Below are 21,095 nucleotides of genomic sequence, written 5' to 3'. Positions count from 1 at the left end.
TGATTTATCATCATATATGTTTTATTACGTTGACGTTTTTCACTGTCATGACATACTTTCATGATGTCAGGCGTCTGTTTCTCGGTCTAACAGTAGTAGGCGAGGAAGAGGGAAAGATTTTGGAGGCTTATTCATCTTATTGAGTTTGATTTTCTTTTTTTTTCGAATTTTACGACTGTAAAAATGTGTTTATATTCATAAAACTCTTTATTGGATTTATCCTTTGATATACTGAAATGTCTCCAAGATAGACATTAGTAACCAGCTTATGGCGCTCATTTGTACGTCTATCTAATAGTCTGTTTTATCTCATTTTCATTCAGGCGTTTTGTTGTATAGCTACAGGAATTTATGGATTCCCTAATGACCGAGCAGCTCAAATAGCAGTGTCGTGTGCTCGAGCTGTTCTTGAAATGTACTCAGAAAAGGTAAGTTTTTCTTCATGTTTAATTTAACTTAATGTATTTAGTATGTATCTGCGCATAGCACATCATTAATCTGAAAACGATAACATGGTGTCATAAAGCGGGCAAAGGTTTCTGCGGGGTACTTTTAAAATCAGAGTAAGTTGGTTTTTGGATGCTAACTAGAGATCATTTACATTACTTCTGCTTATATGCCTGATGCCTAAAGGCAAACGAGTATATCCCGTTATAGAGATTACACACTTTCAGCAGGAATTCATTGAATGGTAACGAATTTTATGCGTTATTTGATAATCAAGACCAGTTTTTGTCTCACCAAAGGAGGATAGAACTGAAACTTTCAGATAGTTATTTCGTTCTTGGGGGAGGGGGGAATGAAGGGACTTGGAGTTTTATGTTTTGTTGCTTTTTTCAGGCGGAAAAACTTGCAACAATAATGTAAAACACATGTATCAAAGACCACATTAAGTAAATAAATAAACTTAAAAACAATGCTTTATCGGGCCTTTTCCTTTTTTGAAGGCAGTACTGCTACTACTAACAACTAACCCCAGCACCAAGCCGCCTAAGGCCAACACAGCGACGCACGCTCCTCCTCCATCCCAATTTATTCAAAGCATCCCTCTTTACACCCTCCTAAGAAATTCTAATTTTCCTTAAATTTTAAATTTTTGGATCCCCGTGCATTAGAACCATATTTGACCACAGTCATCAATGTAGCTTCCAATATTCTAATCCTGGTTTGGAGACTTATCTTCCTATTCCTCCAAACTTTTTTCAACTGTGAAAAAACACCCTGAGCCCTGGCTATTCTACTTTTAACATCTTTACTGCTCCTATCGTCTTTACTTAAAAAACTACCAAGGTAAATAAAGCTGTCCGCCCGATAAATATTTTGTTACCCAACGGCTCGTTTTCATGTTCACTTATTCCAAGCCTTAAGTGACTTAGTCTTCTTAACATTAATTTCTAAACCTATTCTAGTACCTTGAACTCGCAAAACCTCCAAAGGTTCGTTCATTTTGCTCAAACTTTCATCTAGGTATGATAACCAGGCTTGCGGTTCAAAGAGAAAGGGCCAGATTAGGAATGTGCAATTTACGTCAACGAAGGCGTGTCGAGGAACTACCAGACTTAAATCATCAGCATAATCTAAACCCAGGAAAGTTTTTCCTCCTCATTTGATTTCGTGTTCTCCCATTGCCTTCCCTGCGCTTTTTAAAAGAAATTCCATCAAAATCATCCATTTAAAGGGGAATAGAACACAACCGGTTAACTCCTGAATTAATACGAAACTAGCTGCTAATCTCATTACCTACTTCAATCGCAGCAGTGTTATTCTCGTACATAGCACTAATCAGTTTAATGTATTTGTCTGGTATACCATACAAGGATAAGACCTTCACTAACGTTAATCTATCGACAGAATCGAACGCTTGCTCATTATCTATAAATCTGAGGACTAAAGGTGTTTGATAACTCAAACACTTCTCAATTATTAACCTAAGAGTGAAAATTTGGTCGACACATTTTCTACCCTTTCCAAAACCACACTGTTTTTCTCTTATAGCTTTGTCTACAGCATCTCTTGGTCTAAAAAGTATCATATTACTAAGTAATTTACTACCTGTAGAGAGCCGCCTAATGCCTTGATAGTTACCACACTCACTCTTACCGCCTTTCTTATACAGTGGTTTAATAGTTTTTTTTTGTTTTTTTTGAATCGGCTAGATACTTCCTCTTTTCAAAAAATCATATTCATAATCTTCATTAACTTATTTCTATCCTCAGAGCCACCATATTTAAGAAACTGATTTACCACACTATCAACACTTGAGGCCTTATTATTTTTTAATCCTTTTAGTACTGTCACTAGTTCTTTCTGATAAAAAAAAATCTTCCTTCACCTCCAAAATATAAAAAAAATTCATTTTCCTTTATATCTTTTCATGCAATTCTATCTTGGTTCAGCACATTCTCAAAATGTTCTGCCTATCTCTCTTTTGATGGAAATAAAACATAAAAACCGTGCAGTCAGTGAACAAATTACAAAAGAACGAGGGTTTTTCGAAACGTATCTCCATGAAGCTGTCTTCAGTGCAAGAACGAGTATCAACATACGAAAAAACACCCAACATCAGAATAGAAAGATGGGGGTGTATGACTAGAAATAGGGCAAAAAAAGTAAACAATAGATAAAAAGATTACTAAAACAGCTAAATTACGAAGAAAAAAAGATAACCCTGATGAAAAATCTACAATTAGAAGACCAACCCTCCCATAAGTAAAGTCAAAAGGGTTCTTAATTCAACATGACTTTACTTTTTTTGGGCCTCTGTACTTTGCCTCCAAAACATTTAAGAACAGAGCCAAAGCGAATACTTGCACCATTATTTTGTGGATCATTTATTCGTTGTTGCAACAGCCAGTCAAAATTCTAAAACAAGTATTTACGTTTATTTTCTCATTTTCTGGTGTATTTTGAATGAATTTTTAAGTAAAGTAATATAAGGACTTTCGTCTATCCCCATAGATTCCTTTTTGAAATAGATTCTGGCTTGGCCAAAACTATAGTAAACTAGACCTTCGTGAACTGTTGCTCCACGAGTCACAGCTATGGAGCACCACAAGCTGTAGCGTCTATAAGTTTCGACTCGAACTAAATAGAGGTACAACAAAAGTCTTGGCTGCTTATCGCTACTATGTTTATTTGAAATCCGACTGGCCGAACTAATAGATATAGTTGACGAGAGTATAGCTGCAACCATCATATCAAAGATGGAATTATTCATAAGCCAAATAACTTTGGCCTTAATTAAAGTATAAATGAGTCTTTGTGTCGCGGGAAAATGCGTGAAGAGGAAGGAAAAGGTTAACCTCATTCAGAACCAAATGAATAAGCGAAAAGCATTTTTGGTTTTGTCTTATTTTGCCAAACGAAACAAGCAAAGTAGAGAAGTAATTGTTACCTGCAGTAAATTTGAAATAAAGGCTAAAGCAGTTGATTCTGCCTAAGAAAAATAAAGAATATTCAGACCATTGAAGGGATCAGTGATTTCTACTCTTTGTCGATCGGCAACAGTTTTTTAGGTGGTTCAGTCATGACTAGGTTCATCATTGACTCAGAAAAAGCATATATTTTAAGTTGAAAAGTCATATTTTCAGTATCAAGATCTAGTAGGAACCCTGCTTTTCTGGTAGAAAGGCTTATGATAGTAATATATTGGCCCCCATTCTTCCTTTGCCTCAGAGGCAGAACCAATCATTAGCTCCAAAAAAGGCTTAAGGTTGAACAAAAGCTGTTATTTCTTGCCAGGCGTGTTGGGATCTGGCAAATCTTGGATTGAAGTTATTTATGACTTGAATCAAAGAATCTCCTTTTTCCCTCCCCCACACAGTTTGGATTGGGTCCCAGTCTGAAAAGGTATTTCCTCTTAGTTCCCACCAAATTTTGTTTTAAGTTCTTATATGAGGAATTGAAATGACGATAAAAATCAAAGATTCTCCTCCTCAACATAGATTGCTGTGGCATCTGACATGGGTCTTTACTTTGGCAACGATACTGCGCTGCCTCTGATTTTTTATTTTACCGAACTGTCTAAAATTTTATATTCGTAAAACTCGGGTGTAGAAGCAATTTCATCTGGATTTGGTTCTGAGATGAAAGGAAGGGAGTCTGGAATCTTGTTACTTGTACATTTTCTAGAAGGGATTATTGCCCCTCAACCAAAACAGGAGAAAACTAAGCGGTGCTGTCCAAGCTCTCTCCTTTAAGGACTCAGATCCGAACTTATTAGTGCAGGGGAGAAAAAAATTGAACCCCTAAATTCTCGCCGTCATAAGGGCAACTACACATGGGATTGTCAGATATGAATCAAACTTTGTAGGAAGTAAGAGTAAGTGTCCTGGTTTTACTTTGGTGGAGGTCCAACCAGGATCAAACGGTTGTGGAGGGGGGGGGTCTGTTTACTTTTTTGGATCATTGGGTCTTACAATAGGGACTATTAAGTCCCAATCAAACCTTGTGTATGGTAAGTTTAAATGTATTATTTGGGCGTTTTTGGTGCCCAGACATAATTCGTCTTTAGTAGGGGAACAGGAAGGGGTCCCTAGATTCATATCGTCGATACGTCTACTACTAAAGGAGGTTCGATGCCTAATAAACTTTGTGGAAAGGAGGAGCTAGTGTCTTAGCTAATTTTTTTTGGAATCCGAGCTCGGTACTATCTTTATCGGAAGAAGTTCTAAGTTCTTGACACCGGTGCATCTAGCAGAAATGACTGCTACTCTTTGGAGACAGAGGGTCGAAGCTTAATTCACTTTGTGGGTGATAGAAACATTTTTTTCCTCTGTATTTTTAGTTTTTTGTTTTTTTTATGCTCTATTAAGGCTAATCCTAAAATTTTATAATTCAAAATAAAAATGCTTTCTTAGAGGTGGATTATCAAAGTTATGTAAAACTCGATTTGAGTTGCTAGGGTAACATGAAGTATTGCACTGACCTTCGGTCAGCCTCGTAGACAAAACTGTTTTTAATTTTGTTTCATCACCAAAGATCAAATGCAGTAGTTGTCAACCCCTCAGGATCATAAAAAGGGTATATCTCATGAAGAATTTCTTCCCAAAGAAAAGAAAAATGGTACCACATACCTCAATAATGGTCTTAAAACACACTATGTTTTTTAAAACCATCTTTATTTTGTACTTCTTGTCACTCAGTAAATGGTATTTATAAAGCGAGCTAATTTTTGTTGTTTTGCCTTAAAACACAAAAACCTAACAAGGTCTATGTTTTTATTCCTAAAATTATAGCATATGCAAGCTAAGACTGCGTTAATTTGCCCCAAAATACATCTCCTATTAACTGTTTCATATGTAAAACATGGTAAAAAATGATTATATGTCTTTCACCGAGTGGTTGCTAAATGAATGCTTTACTAATAATTGCGAAATTACACGTTTGCGCCACATTGTTATTCATATCCATGTGCACGGAGTCATATGTCACTACCCTGAAATGCATCAGAAAAGTCGACTAGCTCCTGGGCTGTAAAGTTCACAGATATAAAGTTCATTGGTCCAAGTCTTCTTGGCTGTAGATATCTTCCTGTCAAATATTAAGTAGATGCGGATACTTTAGGCAGAAGGTAGGTGAAGGGACGGACGCCTCAATCGGCTCTGCGCCCTTGGCTTAAAATTGTTTGCCCCATTAGTTTCAAGTTTATTGTAGGTAGTAGAAAGGGGATACATCTCTGATATATCTGATGTGGTCTAGAAGGGGCCAAATGCTTACTTTGTCCCTCATACTGTACAGGTCGGAAATTATTGGATTAGTTTGTTTTGAATGGGGCAACATGCCTAGTTTTCTACTTAACAGTGGTGACGAGAGGAGGAGGAGGGGTGACCGAGGGGCCATGGGCCCTTTTTATGAGACACATAGTGCAGCTTGTACATTTTTGATTTAAACAAGGTGGAACATACCTTCCTTTTCCTCTTAAAAATTGAAGATGGGAGAATTAGGGGTATTCATGGTGCAGCTTTCCCTCTGTGGTTCACTATTCATAGAGGTTGTAAGTCCTTGTGTTATTCTAATATACAAGGTGCAAAATGCCTAACATTCAGCTCAAAAGTTAGCATTGCAAAGAGTGAGGAGGAGTGTTGAAAGGACAGAGCCCCACTCTGTGTTTCCATAACACAGAGTGAATATCGTTGCTTGACTTTGCTTCTGGCAACATACCTACCTTTCTCTAAAAATTTTGAGATGGAAGGAGCGGGGGATATTTGAGAAGTCATGGTCCCACCTTTTTCTCAAGTCGTAAACATTTGAAATTGTTGCATAATTTTGGTTAAAAAAGAATGCAAAAGGCCTGCTTGTTTGCTACAAGTTCTGCTTGGGTATTGGATGAGCTATGGCCTTCTCTGGTTCTCTATCATGCCATTTAAAATCCTTTTCGCTATTCTAGTTTAGTCGAGGTACAGTATGCCTACCTTTCTGATTAAAACCTGGTGATGGAAAGGCAGGAAGTAATTGGACTGGCCATGGACCCACTTTATCTATCCATTGATATATAGATTAATGAATTTTTTCATTAATATAGATTTGCTTAATTTTTCGTAGATTAAAAATCCTTACGGAATTTCGCTTCAAACAACGGGAAGCATGCCTGTATTCCTGCAAAAAAGGGAGGGAGAGGGAGATGGGGCGATGAAGAGTTCATGACCCCACATGTTGTCTCAATCATACCGATTGAACAATAAAAATTGATATACTTTTAGATTGAAAATATGTTGAGTATTATTGAAAAGTTGTTTAAAAAGGGACATTATTCCTTTTTTCTTTTTTTGTCAAGTTTATATTTCCTCCGCAACAAAAAGTCTAAGTAACATCCTAATCGTTACGTGGTAAATGGTTAGATGTGGGATTAATGAATACAATAATATATGTGTCATGTTCTTTTGGTGCAAGTTACAGGTGCATTCTTGTCACCAAATTATTTATTTAAGAAGGATCATATACCTTAATTCTGAAATACTGTAATTATTTATTAATCATGTGTCTGCTTTAGTCTTATTTAACAAGAATGTTCCAGCTATACGACTTACATAGGAATATCCGGTAGACAGTATAAAAGATTTTGCTGCCTAATTTGGTAAAAAATGACCGGTGTCACAATTTTCTATTTACTTCATCGTGGTGGATTCTGCACGTGGTAGCGATGTGTTCAGATTTCAAGTTCAGATTTGACGAAGTTCATGTCTCGTGGTTGGTGATATAAACTTTGAAAGTTTCATTGCACTTGAATTAAGTTTGTTATGATATTAATATTCTAGGCTGGAAGCGCTAATCTTTCCATTTATGAATTCACGTTTTCTTGTTATGGCACCACATATCAAAGTGCCACACATAGATTTTTCATGGCTAGAATCAAAGTTGATTGTAAAAAGTAGAAATTCTGAGGTTGCATTCGAAATATCGCAATGCCGTCTATTGGCTGTGCGATACGAAGAAATTTTTTCATTCTTTCGAAAAAAATGTTTGAATGTCTGAATATTCGTAGATTTTTTTTTAATCCCCACTCTCCTGTTTTTCAAAATCTAGGGGGGGGGGGCTAGATTTTTTCAATGACATTAAAAAAAGTTATTTTTCAAATACCTTTCATTATTATATTGTATTTCATTTTCCTATTTTTATTATCTCAAAAATAAACATTAATTGTTGAATTGTTAGTTTAGCTGTTATTACCCGAATTAAAAGAGTAACAAATAAGCGTTCAGTGCGATTCTATCTTGTTATCTGGGGTATAATTCCTCAAGAGGACCAAAAACCTGTGTGCAAAGTTTTTTGCTTCTCTTTGTTCTGAATCTCTTTTTTTTTTTTTTTTTTAGTTTGACCAGATTGTTTTCTGTGTTTTTATGGATCAGGATGAAGAATTCTACCAGCAGTGTCTGACCTGCTACTTCCCGGTAGGAGACTCAACCGATGCTTCTAGTGACAGTAGTGACAGAGAAAGTGAGTAGACTTGACTAAGAATTTTGTATATTTTCTTTTTTAATATTACGTATTATTTGATATCCTTTTATCTAATAAATGAATAAAAAAGAAAATCTGCTTTTGGATCTTCTAGTAAGATTTTGCATAGGGCTTTACAAAGCTGGTCAAATCTTCCTGATTAAAAAATTACTCGCATATAGATACAGAAGTATCCTCATTGCAAAAAAAGTACCTAAATAACTAAGAACCTATTTCAACCCTCTTTCTCGTTTCCTCTAGAGTCGTATTAATAAAAGAAAGAAAAAGAAAAAAACAGCTGAAAAGTAAACCTTTGCACCTTGAATTAAAAATTCTTCAGTTTGCATAAAACTTCCCTTCAAATTAGTGTATATTGTGCTGGACATACCAATATCGCTCAGGGTCTAAATATCTGTGAGATATATTTATTCCCCCTTCTATCTCCTCTTTTAATATTATTTATAATAGCTCCTGATCTTCTTCCTCTAAGGAAGATTCTTCGTAATCTATCCTTCCAGTTATATGTCCATTTCAAGGGTTAAGTTAGCCACTGTAAGGGTGAAAAATTACTATCAAGTCCCTGAAAATAAGATAATTTTGCTGTTTATTAATGTTATGGTCAATGTCATATTTCTATGAAATTCCAAAATTCTCGTGTTAAAAAAAAAAAACGGAGAGTTTTTTTTTATAATCGACAATTTTCTTTTCCCATTTTTTATGTCAATGTCTCAACTATCTATCATATATTTCCGTAAACGAAGTATCTATAATTCTTTACATTTCTCTAGCTGTAGTTTTTCTGGTAGTAAATTCAGTTGCTATCTTAAATGTTCGTACTTCAGCGTCGGAAAAATAAATTCTATGAGGATTAATATATATTCGCTGATAAAGAGCCGAAATTTAATGGTAAACTTGTATGTAAAATGAATGTAAATTTTATGAGGTAGATTTTGATGTAATTTCATCTTCCGAGCTGCTAATTGACCGTGCTATAGCATTTCGTCAGTTGTTCGTCTTGATGCCGCACTGAAGAATGCTTTTGAAACGCTAGGCCCTTTTGTAAAGACGATACATTTTGAAATCTAAAACGAACTATTAGCAATTACATTGGACTTGCAATGGTTTGTATTAGAACAAATTTAATTATTGGTATACCCTTACCTTAGACCTTAGCTTCTCCTGGTCCTCCTGAGGCAGCTAGGGCGTCGGCTAGTATTTTCCGTCGCCTCGGTATCCTCCTGCTGCTTTCCCACTCGTTTTGTAGGAACTCATTTGGGCTACGGAGATTTGACTGGTATGTTTGTCATAGTGTGTTCTTAGGACGACCTACCTTTTTTGATCCTACAGGTTGTCAGTTGAAGGAGGCATAAGGAGTTCTAGTTATTTGGCCTAGATATTTTAGCCTAGATATTTCCACCGATGATGTCGGATGATATCCGGTATAAGTAGCTGGTTTGATCATTATTCGAATCTCCCCGTTTGAAACTCGATCTGTCCCGTGTATGTCTAGGATTTTAGGAGAAATTCATTCTTAAAAGTCAGAATCAAACCCTCCTGTCCTCCGTTTATATGTCATGACTTGGCTGCGTTCGACGGTATGCCCTACTAATGGTTTAAAACTTGTAAGCAACTAATTGGAAATTGTCAGAGCCCTCTATATGAAGTGGCTCCGTGCTCAAATCTTCAGGTGGAGCCTTTTATCAGGCAAAAAATAATCTTTAATGCTAAGCTTTTTCTACTTAAACGTACACTCGTCGCACTTCTTGTTGAGGCCAAAACGACTATTTTCAGTCATTAATCCACTAAAACCACAAAGCTCAATAATTTCCTTTCTCCATTGATTATTATTTTTATTTTTTTGTCATCTTGGTGGTGCCTGAGGATCTTATAAGCAGTATGCAATCTGCTGAAGAGTACCAGGGACGTTACTAGCCAAAATATCTGGGAAGGGGGGAGGGGGGAGAATAATGTCCGTTTCGAATGCGAAACTTGAGAGCACAGTGGCTCTCTTCGAATGCGAAACATGAGACGTTTGTTCCCCTTTGTTGAGCGCGGCTCTCTTTGCCCCCCCACAGTTCATAATATACTAACCACCTATCCTGTTAGAAAACGTGACTGTGACCTAAACGCCTTGGAAGTAACTGGTACTAGTTTTTACCGAATGGGGTTTTCGCCCATTCTTCCCAGTCAGTAAAATCGGTCCATTTACTGACTGTAATCAGAATCTTGGAAGATGTCATGTTAGTATTTTCGTGTTCTTCATTTGACCGAATGAAAATTTTGGCGCCATCCGTAAAGTCAGGGCATGTGTTGGTAAAACCGCTGCATTTACCAATCAAGATTTTCATTATTGAGATTTTGTAGCACGAGTTGGTACAACCGTTACATTTACTGAACGAGATGGAGATTACGGTACAAGTCATGTCAGTATTAGACTGAGATTTTGTAGATGTCATGTCATTATTTTCGTGTTCTTTATTTAACTGAATAAAAAATAGTAGTTCAGTCCGTAAAATCACTGTATGAGTTGGTACAACCGTTACATTTACCGACAGTGATGGAGGTTACTGTACACGTCATGTCAGTATTTTCATATTCTTTATTTATCCGAATGAAAAAAATTGGCACGTAAAGTCACGACACAAGTCAGTAAGACCGCTGAAATTACCAGCCTATATTGAAATTTCATTAGATAGTATATTAGTATTTCTATGTTCTTGATTAAACTGAATGGAAAAGTGTGGTGTCAATCGTAAAGTCGCGGCAGGAGCCGGCAAAACTGCTGCGTTTGCCGACCAAGTTTGGAAAAAAAAATATTTCCTTGTTCTAGTTCCTTTTTTATTGTTCCCATTTTGTTATTAAAATCGCAGGATTTAGCTAATTTATATCTTCTTTTTATGGGGTATTGTATGATTTTATTGCTGTGAATGTCTTTTCCGCTTTTTTTGTTTTCTCAATGTTTTACTCCACTGTATGTCATTTCGATATGCATTGTGGATGAATAAATAAAATTATAATTATTATTATAAACGCCAGTATTGTCATTGATTGATATAACGATTAACGGCCGAAATGGTAAATCAAGAATTTGGCGTTCGTGTAAATGTTTTATTTATTATTAGATGTTTCTAGTAGTTTGTCACTGGCAAGACATAGTGGAGTTCATCTCCTGAAATGTAGTCAGTGTAAGAACGTTGATAGAAAGGAGCATTTCCTGAATTAAGGATGCTTGATCTCTTAGTGATGAAATTCTCTAACCTGTAAAACTGCTTGTTTTTATTCTGTGATTTCACGATAAATATCACGGCTTACAGAAGCAAAATATCGAGTTTTAACTTGGTATTGTTTCAGTTCAGCCCATTGTCTTGAGACTCCACGTTTCAGATATTTCTTTGTCCTCTGTATATGCTGGTCCCTGGAAAGGTTTTTTTTTGTCAATATTATAATACAAATGTTTTTTGAGGAAGACCCAACTATTGTGTAAATATTGCAGAAGCAGAGGAGGAAAGTCTTATCAAATATTATAATCTGGCAAAGAAACGGCTCATCGAAGAAGAAGATGAATGGAGTTCTGGAAGAGATATACCACATAGTTTCAGTACAGCTGAAGAGGTGAGAGTAAAGACATTTGTCTTATCAAAGGTGCTTTAAATGAAAGCATTTGTATTCGCACGAGTTTGTCTTTGGGTGAGGAGAGGGAGTTCAAATTAGAACCCAAGAACAAAATACTGACAATTTATGTTAGGAACATGAAAAAATCGTAAAAAATGTGGAAGAATTGTTTAAAATTGGCCTTATGAGTGAGGTACAGGTCTGATGCTCTCATTTTGCGTATATTTGTTCATAAAGGCCATAAACTCGGAAGTGAGATCTCTTAGTGCCCTTGATTTGTTTTCCTTCCATAGACAGATCCTGAAATAGGTTTACTTCTAAAACCCCTTGTCACAGGGTAGAGTTTATAAAACATCATTTCGTGTCTTTATGTTTAATGTACATACGGTGAAAAATATCAAAATTAGCTTGTAAAAGATTCTAAATTTGTTGCTTGTGACCTTTAGATAAGATCACTATATCCAATTATTTTCTGGATTAAGTGGAGTTTTTTCTTAATTTTATTTTTATCACTCTTGGTGCATGAACACATAAAAGAAAAAAGAAAGGTATTTGGGACATCAATTGATGGGAGGTCCCTAGATTATGAAAAATTTTCATCTTTGTATTAAAGAATAAAATAAGAAAGGATGGCATTTCCTAGATTTTGAGAAATAATTTTTTTTTGGTGAAAGCATGTAAGGAAAAAGAAAAAGTACCTGGGCCACCTATTGGTGGGAAGTCTCTAGATTTTGAAGAATTTCTTTATTGGTGTTGAAGAAAATAATATAAAAAAGCAGGATGTCATCACCTATTTTTTGAAAAAAAAACTTTTGGAGGGGGGGGGGGGGTATTCGAAAATCGAAAATTGTCTGCTATATTTTTCAGGATAGGTGCCACTGAAAGCTACAGAAAAATTCGCTATAAGAAGATATATACGTTCGAAAGAAAAATGACCTCTTGCACTTGTGAAAATAATGCTTTGTACTTATTTTGAAATATATAAATTAAAATAACAACACGAAATAGAGAGAAAAGCATTGCCAAAAAATGGCATCAGCACAACGCTATGGGAGCAGTGATGAAATTAAAAGAAATGCTAAAATAGCGTATATTTATAATAATTTTCGAAAATAATATTATAACAAACCCCTTGACAATTCGAGAGAAGAGAACAAAGGTTTTATAATTTGTGATTAGCTTCTAATGCAGCTTTTTATGTGATATTCAAAAACTTAATCCTATTTTTCTAGCGCCCATTTCTTTTAGAGTAGACAAGAACTTTTACTAGATAAATTCAAACATTTTCGGGTAAGGATTTATTCCAGTTCTTTTCGTATTTCCCAGAATTTACCAGTTGTCACACCTACCTTTCTATTAGTTCTGAATGGCATACTGCCAAATTTTTGAGCTTTGCTTTCCATTTGCTAATTTTTAGTCTTTAATGTTATAAATATATGGTTCTGCCTTAAATCCATTAAATCAATTCTAACTATGGAAAATCTATGTAACGCGTTGTGATAATTGTAATCAAAACTAAGAATTAGTATATACACTCATTTTTTTTTACCCTGTCAATGGGTTTTCAAACAGTTCGTGGTAAATAAGGAGCGACATGGCTTAATAGTAACCGAAATTCAAAAAATGGAATTTGATATCAATAGATATAAAATGAATCGGCTTGTTATGCTGATTCCAAAAATGTAAAATTCATTAATCTTAGTATTACTAACGTGATACGAGCCTGAGAAATTTGCCTTGTTTTCGAAAAAGGGGAAAACAGCCCTAAAATTCAATAAGATCTATAATAAAAATTATATTACCCCATCAGATTCATCGTATCAGAGAATCCTATTGTAGAGGTTTCAAGCTCCATTTGTAAAAATAAGAAATTCGTATTTTTTGTCAGAAGAAAGATCACAGATGCGTGTTTTTTTTCAGGGGTGATCGTATCGGATGAATGATCCTACAACATCGGCAGAAGGTTCATTTGAACGGAAATTAAAAGTTCTAGTTCACTTTTTAATGACCCAAATTATTGGAGGGCAAAGAGCCCCCCTCCCACGCCCCTTTTTTCCCAAAAATTATTTGATCGAAATTTTGTGGCCATTTTGTTCAACATAGTTGATAAGTCCCAAAACTATACTTTTGGAGATAGTATGCCCCTCAGCCCCTGATGATGGGTTTTTAAGTTATAAAATTTGCCCATTGTTTACATATAATATACCTTATTGGGAAGTATAAAGAATTTTTTGGGAGAGGGGGGATTTCGTGTTGGAATCGGTTTTCATGGGGATAACTTTCCATATGGAGGGAAATTTTCAGGGTAAACTTTCCAGGCGGATTTGACAGGATTTCTATACGAAATTCTTTTTGCCTACAAAATTTTGCATCTGGAGATGTTTCGGGAGAATTGTCTGGGGGAAATTTTCAGTGTGTTTGGATCTCCGGGAAATATTTTCTATGGAAAGGGAGATTACCGGAGTGATTGGGAAAGCCGTTAGAACTTGAAGTTTTTTTCAAATGAAAGTTTGCTACGCAGAATTTTTCAGACTTAATCTTCTGCAAGAAATTTGAAGGAGGGGAAGGGGGAATTTTCATGTGGAGGGATTCCCCTCCCTCCTCAATACTGTGCTCTTTATGCTAAAAGTACTAAAAGCTTTAGCGTGAAGAGCGAGGTATTGAGGAGGGGAGCAACCTATATGATGTAGAATAAGCACTCTGGCCAAAAGAAAATTTGGCACTATTTTAATATGTGAAGACCTTTACGTTTGACACATCCAACAGGGGCGTAGCTACATTATTTTTATTGGGGGAGGGGACAAGAGGGGGTGCTATTGAAGTAGGTACTAATCAAGCGGTAGTAAAGAAAAGTAACTATTTGACAAACTCACTACTTGGTGAATTTAAAAACATCACGCAATACATTATAAACAATAAACACACATTAAATATCATAAATGTAAGTCCTGGTGCTTGGCTTTCACTAAAATTGTCTGCAATGAGCTGCTGTAGACGATAGTAGTAGAGCGTAAACAAGCTTTGGGGGGGGAGAAAGTGAATGTAGTATACATTCGGCTTTCTTTCAGCCAGATTCACCACTAATGTCGCAGTCCATATCCCCCCTTCACTTCCCTAACCCCCACGCCCAGCACAGGATACTCAATTTCATAATAGAACCAAACTCTATTCTAATAGCTTCGGGTATCTGGCTATTCAATTGCTCGTAATTTTGAATGGATTTTGACTCTGTAAGATTTAATTTGTTGTACTAAACTTTTAATATATGTGCTTTATTTAAATATTATTTATGATTTTTTATTAATTTTTTTTGTGGGTTCGCCGATTTACATTAATAAATAGCATTAATATCATCGGGTCACATAAAGCCGAAACAAAATTATAGGCAGCTCAATGGCGCTGTCTAAGCAAAGATACAGGATAAGTCTAAGTATTATCTCAGACTGTGTAACATTATATTGTGACATTTTCCCAACATTTCAATAGCGACCGCATTTCAAATTTAAAAGTATTCGAAAAATAAAGTTAGAATTATTTACTTATCTGTTCGGCATTGATTGACAAAGAATATCTAAAAAATCGGAACAATTCTTGGCATCATTGCGGAAGAAACCTTAAATTAAATGAAAATTGCCAGGGATGCCAATTGGAAGGGATAGTTGACTCCTAGAGTTTGGAAATTACCTTCCCCTTTGTATCTTTGTTTGAAAAAAATGAATTCTATTAAAACTGCACAAGAGTTTTCTTGTGTAAATCAGGGCATGGAGCGTATATATTTCTGGAGGGGGGTTACACTGAATATCATTTTTATGTCCATAATTCCTTTCACAAGCAAAGGTTGGTCTCCTTGTGCTACATGATAAAACTGACTGACAATAAAAAAGAGAATGGCTTGGTACTGCTTATACATGCTCGCAAAATTTCTAAATTATTATAAAAATGTACATATTTTGTTTAAATTCAGTTGATGCCATTCTCAGCAGACATTTTGTACAGCATGTTGATGGAGAGATAAATGCCCCACAAGTAGCGCTGGCGTTGTGTGAAATGCAACTAGTTTCAGTCATAATTCTTACCACATTTATGTCAATTTTTTGAAGCTGATTAAAAGAAATATTTGGAAAAGTGAAAATGCTAAAAAGTTAATGTCGTATTATATATGGAGGCAGTTCGACATTTTTGGGTTTGTATGTGAATCCCAAACGTAAGAAATAGGACAACAACTATCGCTTTTTAGGTATTTCAACGAGAAATAAGAGAATCGGAGTTTCAGTTAAATACTGGAAGTACAAATTAAAACAATTAAATGATTGCTGGAGTGGATTCCCCTCTACCGAATTCCATGACCAAACTACAACTGATTTGACCTATCTAGTTACCGTACGAATATCATTACAAAAAGCACCTAGTCTTATCTTTTTTTTATGATTTCTTTTTTTTGAATGACCTTCTTATTCTTCAGTGATTCCATTTCTGTCCTATTTGTAAATGTAGAGGGTGTGTTTATTTCCACTTTTAAAAGTTTTAAAACAAGAGACTCTAATCTTGAACTGGTTTATTTTGGGAAGTAAAAACACCTTAAATATCAGGGGAAAAATTGACCTGAGCAAAAGTGGTGAAACAGGGTCACATTTTTACTCGATGATAAGGTTTCAAAGGCAGTATATTTGGAAAAGTATTAATTTGGAACATATTATGAGGTGTAATGGATCCCTATTTTCCTTGTGTTAAAAAAGAGCAAGGGTTAATTTAAAAAAAAATTATCTGCTTAAAGTAAAGAGCAAATTTGACACTTAAAAAACGAGCTTTTAAACAGTTAAAGATACTTAATAAATTGTAGTTTTTTTCGAAATTATTGGGGCGGGGGATTAACTGCCTCCCCTTGCCCCCCCTCAACGACGCCACTGACATCCGATACATGTTTAAAAATACATTAGTTTGGTTTGCATTGCTGTATCGCTTACTAAGCTATAATCTCCTCAAAATTATTAAAACCTTTTAAAATTATTTAATTATAGCCTACACTGTTATTCTCTTAATTACTTGTATGATAAAGCCCCGGCCGCTCAAGTTGTTCTTTCATTGACGCATTATAGAATCCTTTTTTTTCGTTAGTATCTTTCAGCTAAGCGTGAGACAAGACAAAGTGAAGTGACTATATGGATGGTAATTATATAACTTGGGCTGGATATTTGAACATTAGGGGGTGGGTAAAGTATTCGGACACTGTGAAGTTGGAAAACAATTCTTACTTCAAAATATGCAGAATTATTGTACCTAAAACACATTAGGCATGCAAACCCACTTTACTTTACCCCTCCCCCCTCTAATGTGCAAAAATATAGCCCAAATTTGTTTCTAAAGTATTATATTTTTATCATATTTAGGTATATTTCATAAGGATTGTGCGTCGGAGAAACATATTGAAAGGATATTAGGTAGGGGCTATATCATACAATTACCCACTCTTAAATTATTCTCTAAGTCATTGTTATAAATTCCCATTTATAATTATAATAATGCTTTTCTATAATAAGGCTTTTCAGAGTCGTAGAAACGTAATATAAATGAATATAAATGAATTTTTGATGTGTTTTTAAAGTTTTTTACCCCCTCCCGAAAAATCCTTTGTAACCCCCTTCTTCCGGAAAAAATCCTGGATACGACCCTGTTGCCTTATATTGACGTTTATATAACAGATAGGATAGTATGCGGTGATCCAAACGTCATTCCATATTCTGCTTTAATTCCAACCATATTTATCCGACACTTGTGCAGAATTTTGGTAATTTTGCTTGGACTTCAATGAAATCGTGAAAAAAGTGTATTTTATACTTGCCTTTCAATTTTTCAGGGGGGAAAACCTATGGACCAAACTCCGGGGTTATTTTCCCCCTTTTGCAGATATGCTTGGATCCATCATTTTTTTCTCATATATTCTAACAAGTTTTTCATCAATCTAATTTTTCACTAATGTGGGAAAATCCTGGACGATTTTCCATCCTGAATCGAAGGTTTGTTCACATTCTTATGATTTGAATTACATCACATATGAGTGACCAAATCATTTCTAAGATAAGTTGATATACTTTTCAGTCCCAAGGTTGAGGATTTTCACAGTAGGTTTAGATCGGTCAATATACTTAAGTTTGTTTTGGATAAAGATTGGTGATACAATGATGAGACATAATGGAAGAGCGATTATCTCCCCCCAAAAATCAAACGAAGTAAATGAGAACATCCCAAAGAGGATGAAGGGGGACTAGGATCTAGTTATATTTACACATCAATTAAGGCTTTTTCTCTTTTTGATTTTTATTTTTGCCTATCAGTTTAGTTCTTGATCCTTATTTGCATGCTATATTAATTTTACTATTCAACCTCATCTGACCTATTTAAGTCGAAAACTAGATCAAGCATATATTCACTTCATAAAGGGCTTTACAATAGATTAATTTTCTGAATTTCTGATTTTGGTTGCTATTTATGATTCCAACTTCTTATGATTTAAATTACATCGTATATGAGTGACCAAATCATTTCTAAGAGGTTGAAATGCTTATCAGTCTCATGCTTGACGATTTTCACTATAGGCTTAAATCAGTCAATAGACTTTAGTTTGTTTAAGATAAAGATAGGGTGATTGTCCAACCTGAATGATCTTTTGAAGTCATGCGGCATACTAGGAAATGAAAAAAAAAGAATATGACAAATGTCATAGGTTAACAACACATTTACTTAAACGAGCCTACGCTACTCAGGGAAAAAGCTCATAGTCTTTAAATTTTATAACTAAACTTTAGATTTTGGAATTGGAATAAGTAAACTATCGATTATTTGCGAAAGTGAAGGACCTTGGCTGCCGTGGATAAGCAAATCCATGGATAAGATAATACGAAATACAACAGAATAGCCAAACGTCAGCGCAAAATTATTTTTAGCAGATTTGTCCTTACATTAGATTATGACACTATTTTTATTATTACATTGTAGTGTTTTTGCTGTCGTTACTATCGTTTACTTTTTTTATTTATTGGGTTTTTTTTCTGAATCGTACATTCGGTGTATCGTAATACAATTACGCCACATATTAGAAACTATTGTTATAGTTTATGTTCATAACGTATTCTACGTGCAGATAATCAAGAGTTTACATGTAGTGTATTTTCATATAATTGCAAACCTAAGACAATTATACTCAGATTCTACTAGTATATCCTAATAGTTTTCGTATCCCTCTCCTGATTTTGAGAAACATGTATAGTTTAATCGTTGTGTCCTAGAAATAAGGTCAAAACTTGTCTCAAAATTGTTCTTTTCCTTGGTGAAATTACTACGGAAATTACTCCTTTTTGTAAACGACACTTTGCTTTATTTATTTCTCTTTATCAATTACTGAGGATAATGAGTTAACAAAGATGTGTCTCATCTTATCTTCTATATATACTATTATATTCTGTTTTCCTAATGTAAAGGTTTTAGAAAACAGTGGTCCCAAGGATACTTTGCATGTATGGTAGAATAATCATCAATATCAATCATATAATCAATAATCAGAATATCAATCATGTGGTCTAAATTACTCTAACGATTTTCTGTGCAATAAAATTAACAGTTGGCGTAATCGTTATAGAAGTTTTGGTGGATGCCAAAATTAGCTTGCTACTACCCTGATTTTAAATCCAAATAGGCCTGGCATTGGTAACGAAGGTCGACTGTACTTTGACCGATTACGCTAAAAAGGGTTAGGTACCGATACTTTGCGGTACCGGTACCAAGCACCGAATTGTGAAAGTAATGATTGTTATTATGAGAGTAATCTGTTTATATCCTATGAGGAATTCATGAGCCATCCCCTCCCCTGCACATACATATACTAAAGCATGTTATAACCTTTACTGAAAACTAAATTTACTATGAACCCGCTCAAGCTTTATAATTCAGATTTGAGTTTTACGTTTTTTTGTAACTAGTTTGTCTTTAACACGATTGTATGGTTGATTTAGCACTTATTATACTTATTGAATTATAGTACTTATTATATTTTGCTCAGAGACAAAACACTTTTTCAGGAAAATGGTAGAGCTGAATTAGGTGAAAGAGCAAGTCCTCTAGGGGCTGAAGACACAAATGAAAGGTCAAATTTTGAAGATAAAAGACCAGAACCGACAGGTGAAGAATCCGGTCAAAAAATGGTTGCTACCAGTTCAAACGAAGTTGTCGAAGAAGGGATACTCAGACCCGAACCTATTGGTGAAGCAGCGGTTGCAGATGGTATGGTTTTGAATATTCCTGTTGGACCAAATGGAAGTGCGAATATCTCCCCACCAGAATCAAACGAAGTAAATGAGAACATCCCAAAGAGGATAAAGGAGGACTAGGATCCAATTATATTTACGCAGCAACAGCAATTAATGCTTTTTCTCTTTTTGATTTTTTATTTTTGCCTATCAATTTACTTCTTGGTCTCTTTTTTGTATGCTATATTAATTTTACTTCTCAAACTTATTTGACCTATGTATGTCGAAAATTAGATCATGCATATATTGATGTCACTTTATGAAGGGCTTTGCAATAAATCAATTTTCTCAATGTCTGATTTTGATTACTATTTTTAATAACAAAAAAGTGAACTACGGTTTAAAGCCATGAAAAAGTAGAGAAGAATCTTCATAGTTTAACCTTCCTAAAAAAAAAAGAATTGAAAAAACTCTCATTATTGGATAATTAACTCAGGGTTAGATCATAGCAGTCTGTTAAAATTTTCTATAGAGAGTGCGTATGCATATTTTCACCCCTCCCCTGGAGTAAAATGTTCTGAGGAGGGGTCTTATAAAAGTTAAGGTTGTCTTTAGTGATTCCATTACTGATGTACGGACAAGTTAAATACACCACTCGATGCCCTTTTAAATGGAATAACCGTTTCAACCAATGTATGCCGACAATTAAACCATGTATATATTGATGTCAGTTTATGAAGGGCTTTGCATTAAATTAATTTTCTCAATTTCTATTTTTGGTTACTATTTTTAAAAACATAGAAGGGGACCAAAACTTAAAGCCATGGAAAAGCAGAAAAGAATCTTGATTGTTTAAGCTTCCTATAAAAAAATAATATTAAAAAATATCGTTGTTGAGTAATTAACCAAGTAGAACAAAGGAACCCATCGGAATTTTTCTAGGGGGAGAATTTTTCTAGACGAATTTTGGTGGAGAAATGTTCATGCATAAAGTTGTGTGGCTGAGAATTAAGACGCGATAAATTGTGGCATGGGGAGCTACTAGAGTTTTGTCTGCTGGTGATTTGTATGCTGTGGACTTAAAAGGTGTTGACTTGGGAAAAGTATAATAAATTTGAAAATGCGAGTTCCTTTATAGCAAAACAGGAAATTGCGTGTGTATTTCAAAGCCGCCAGGAGTATGCAGAAAAAATCTGATAATGGACTTACGTTTTTAAACTCATCCTCGGTCCATTCTTTCCCCTTTTACTTTTGAAGTCCCAACAAGGAGACGTTGTCACTTCTTATAGAGATACTAGGGTGTATAGG

The 21,095-nt window shown here is 35.0% G+C and overlaps 1 protein-coding gene across 1 annotated transcript; it reads left to right on the top strand.

The window, feature by feature from the left end:
• Positions 1-268: 268 nt before the first annotated feature.
• Positions 269-20,139, top strand: LOC136029396 (uncharacterized). The gene is made up of 4 exons (XM_065707743.1): positions 269-428; positions 7,812-7,935; positions 11,399-11,547; positions 19,620-20,139. The coding sequence occupies exons 1-4, from the start codon at positions 414-416 to the stop codon at positions 19,926-19,928; spliced, it is 597 nt and encodes a 198-aa protein (XP_065563815.1). The 5' UTR covers positions 269-413; the 3' UTR covers positions 19,929-20,139.
• Positions 20,140-21,095: the final 956 nt, after the last annotated feature.

This window comes from Artemia franciscana, chromosome 7, assembly GCF_032884065.1.
Source record: "Artemia franciscana chromosome 7, ASM3288406v1, whole genome shotgun sequence".
In the NCBI taxonomy this organism is placed as follows: Eukaryota; Metazoa; Arthropoda; class Branchiopoda; order Anostraca; family Artemiidae; genus Artemia; species Artemia franciscana.
Note: the sequence above shows the minus strand (reverse complement) of the source record. Positions and strands in the feature narration are given on the sequence as shown.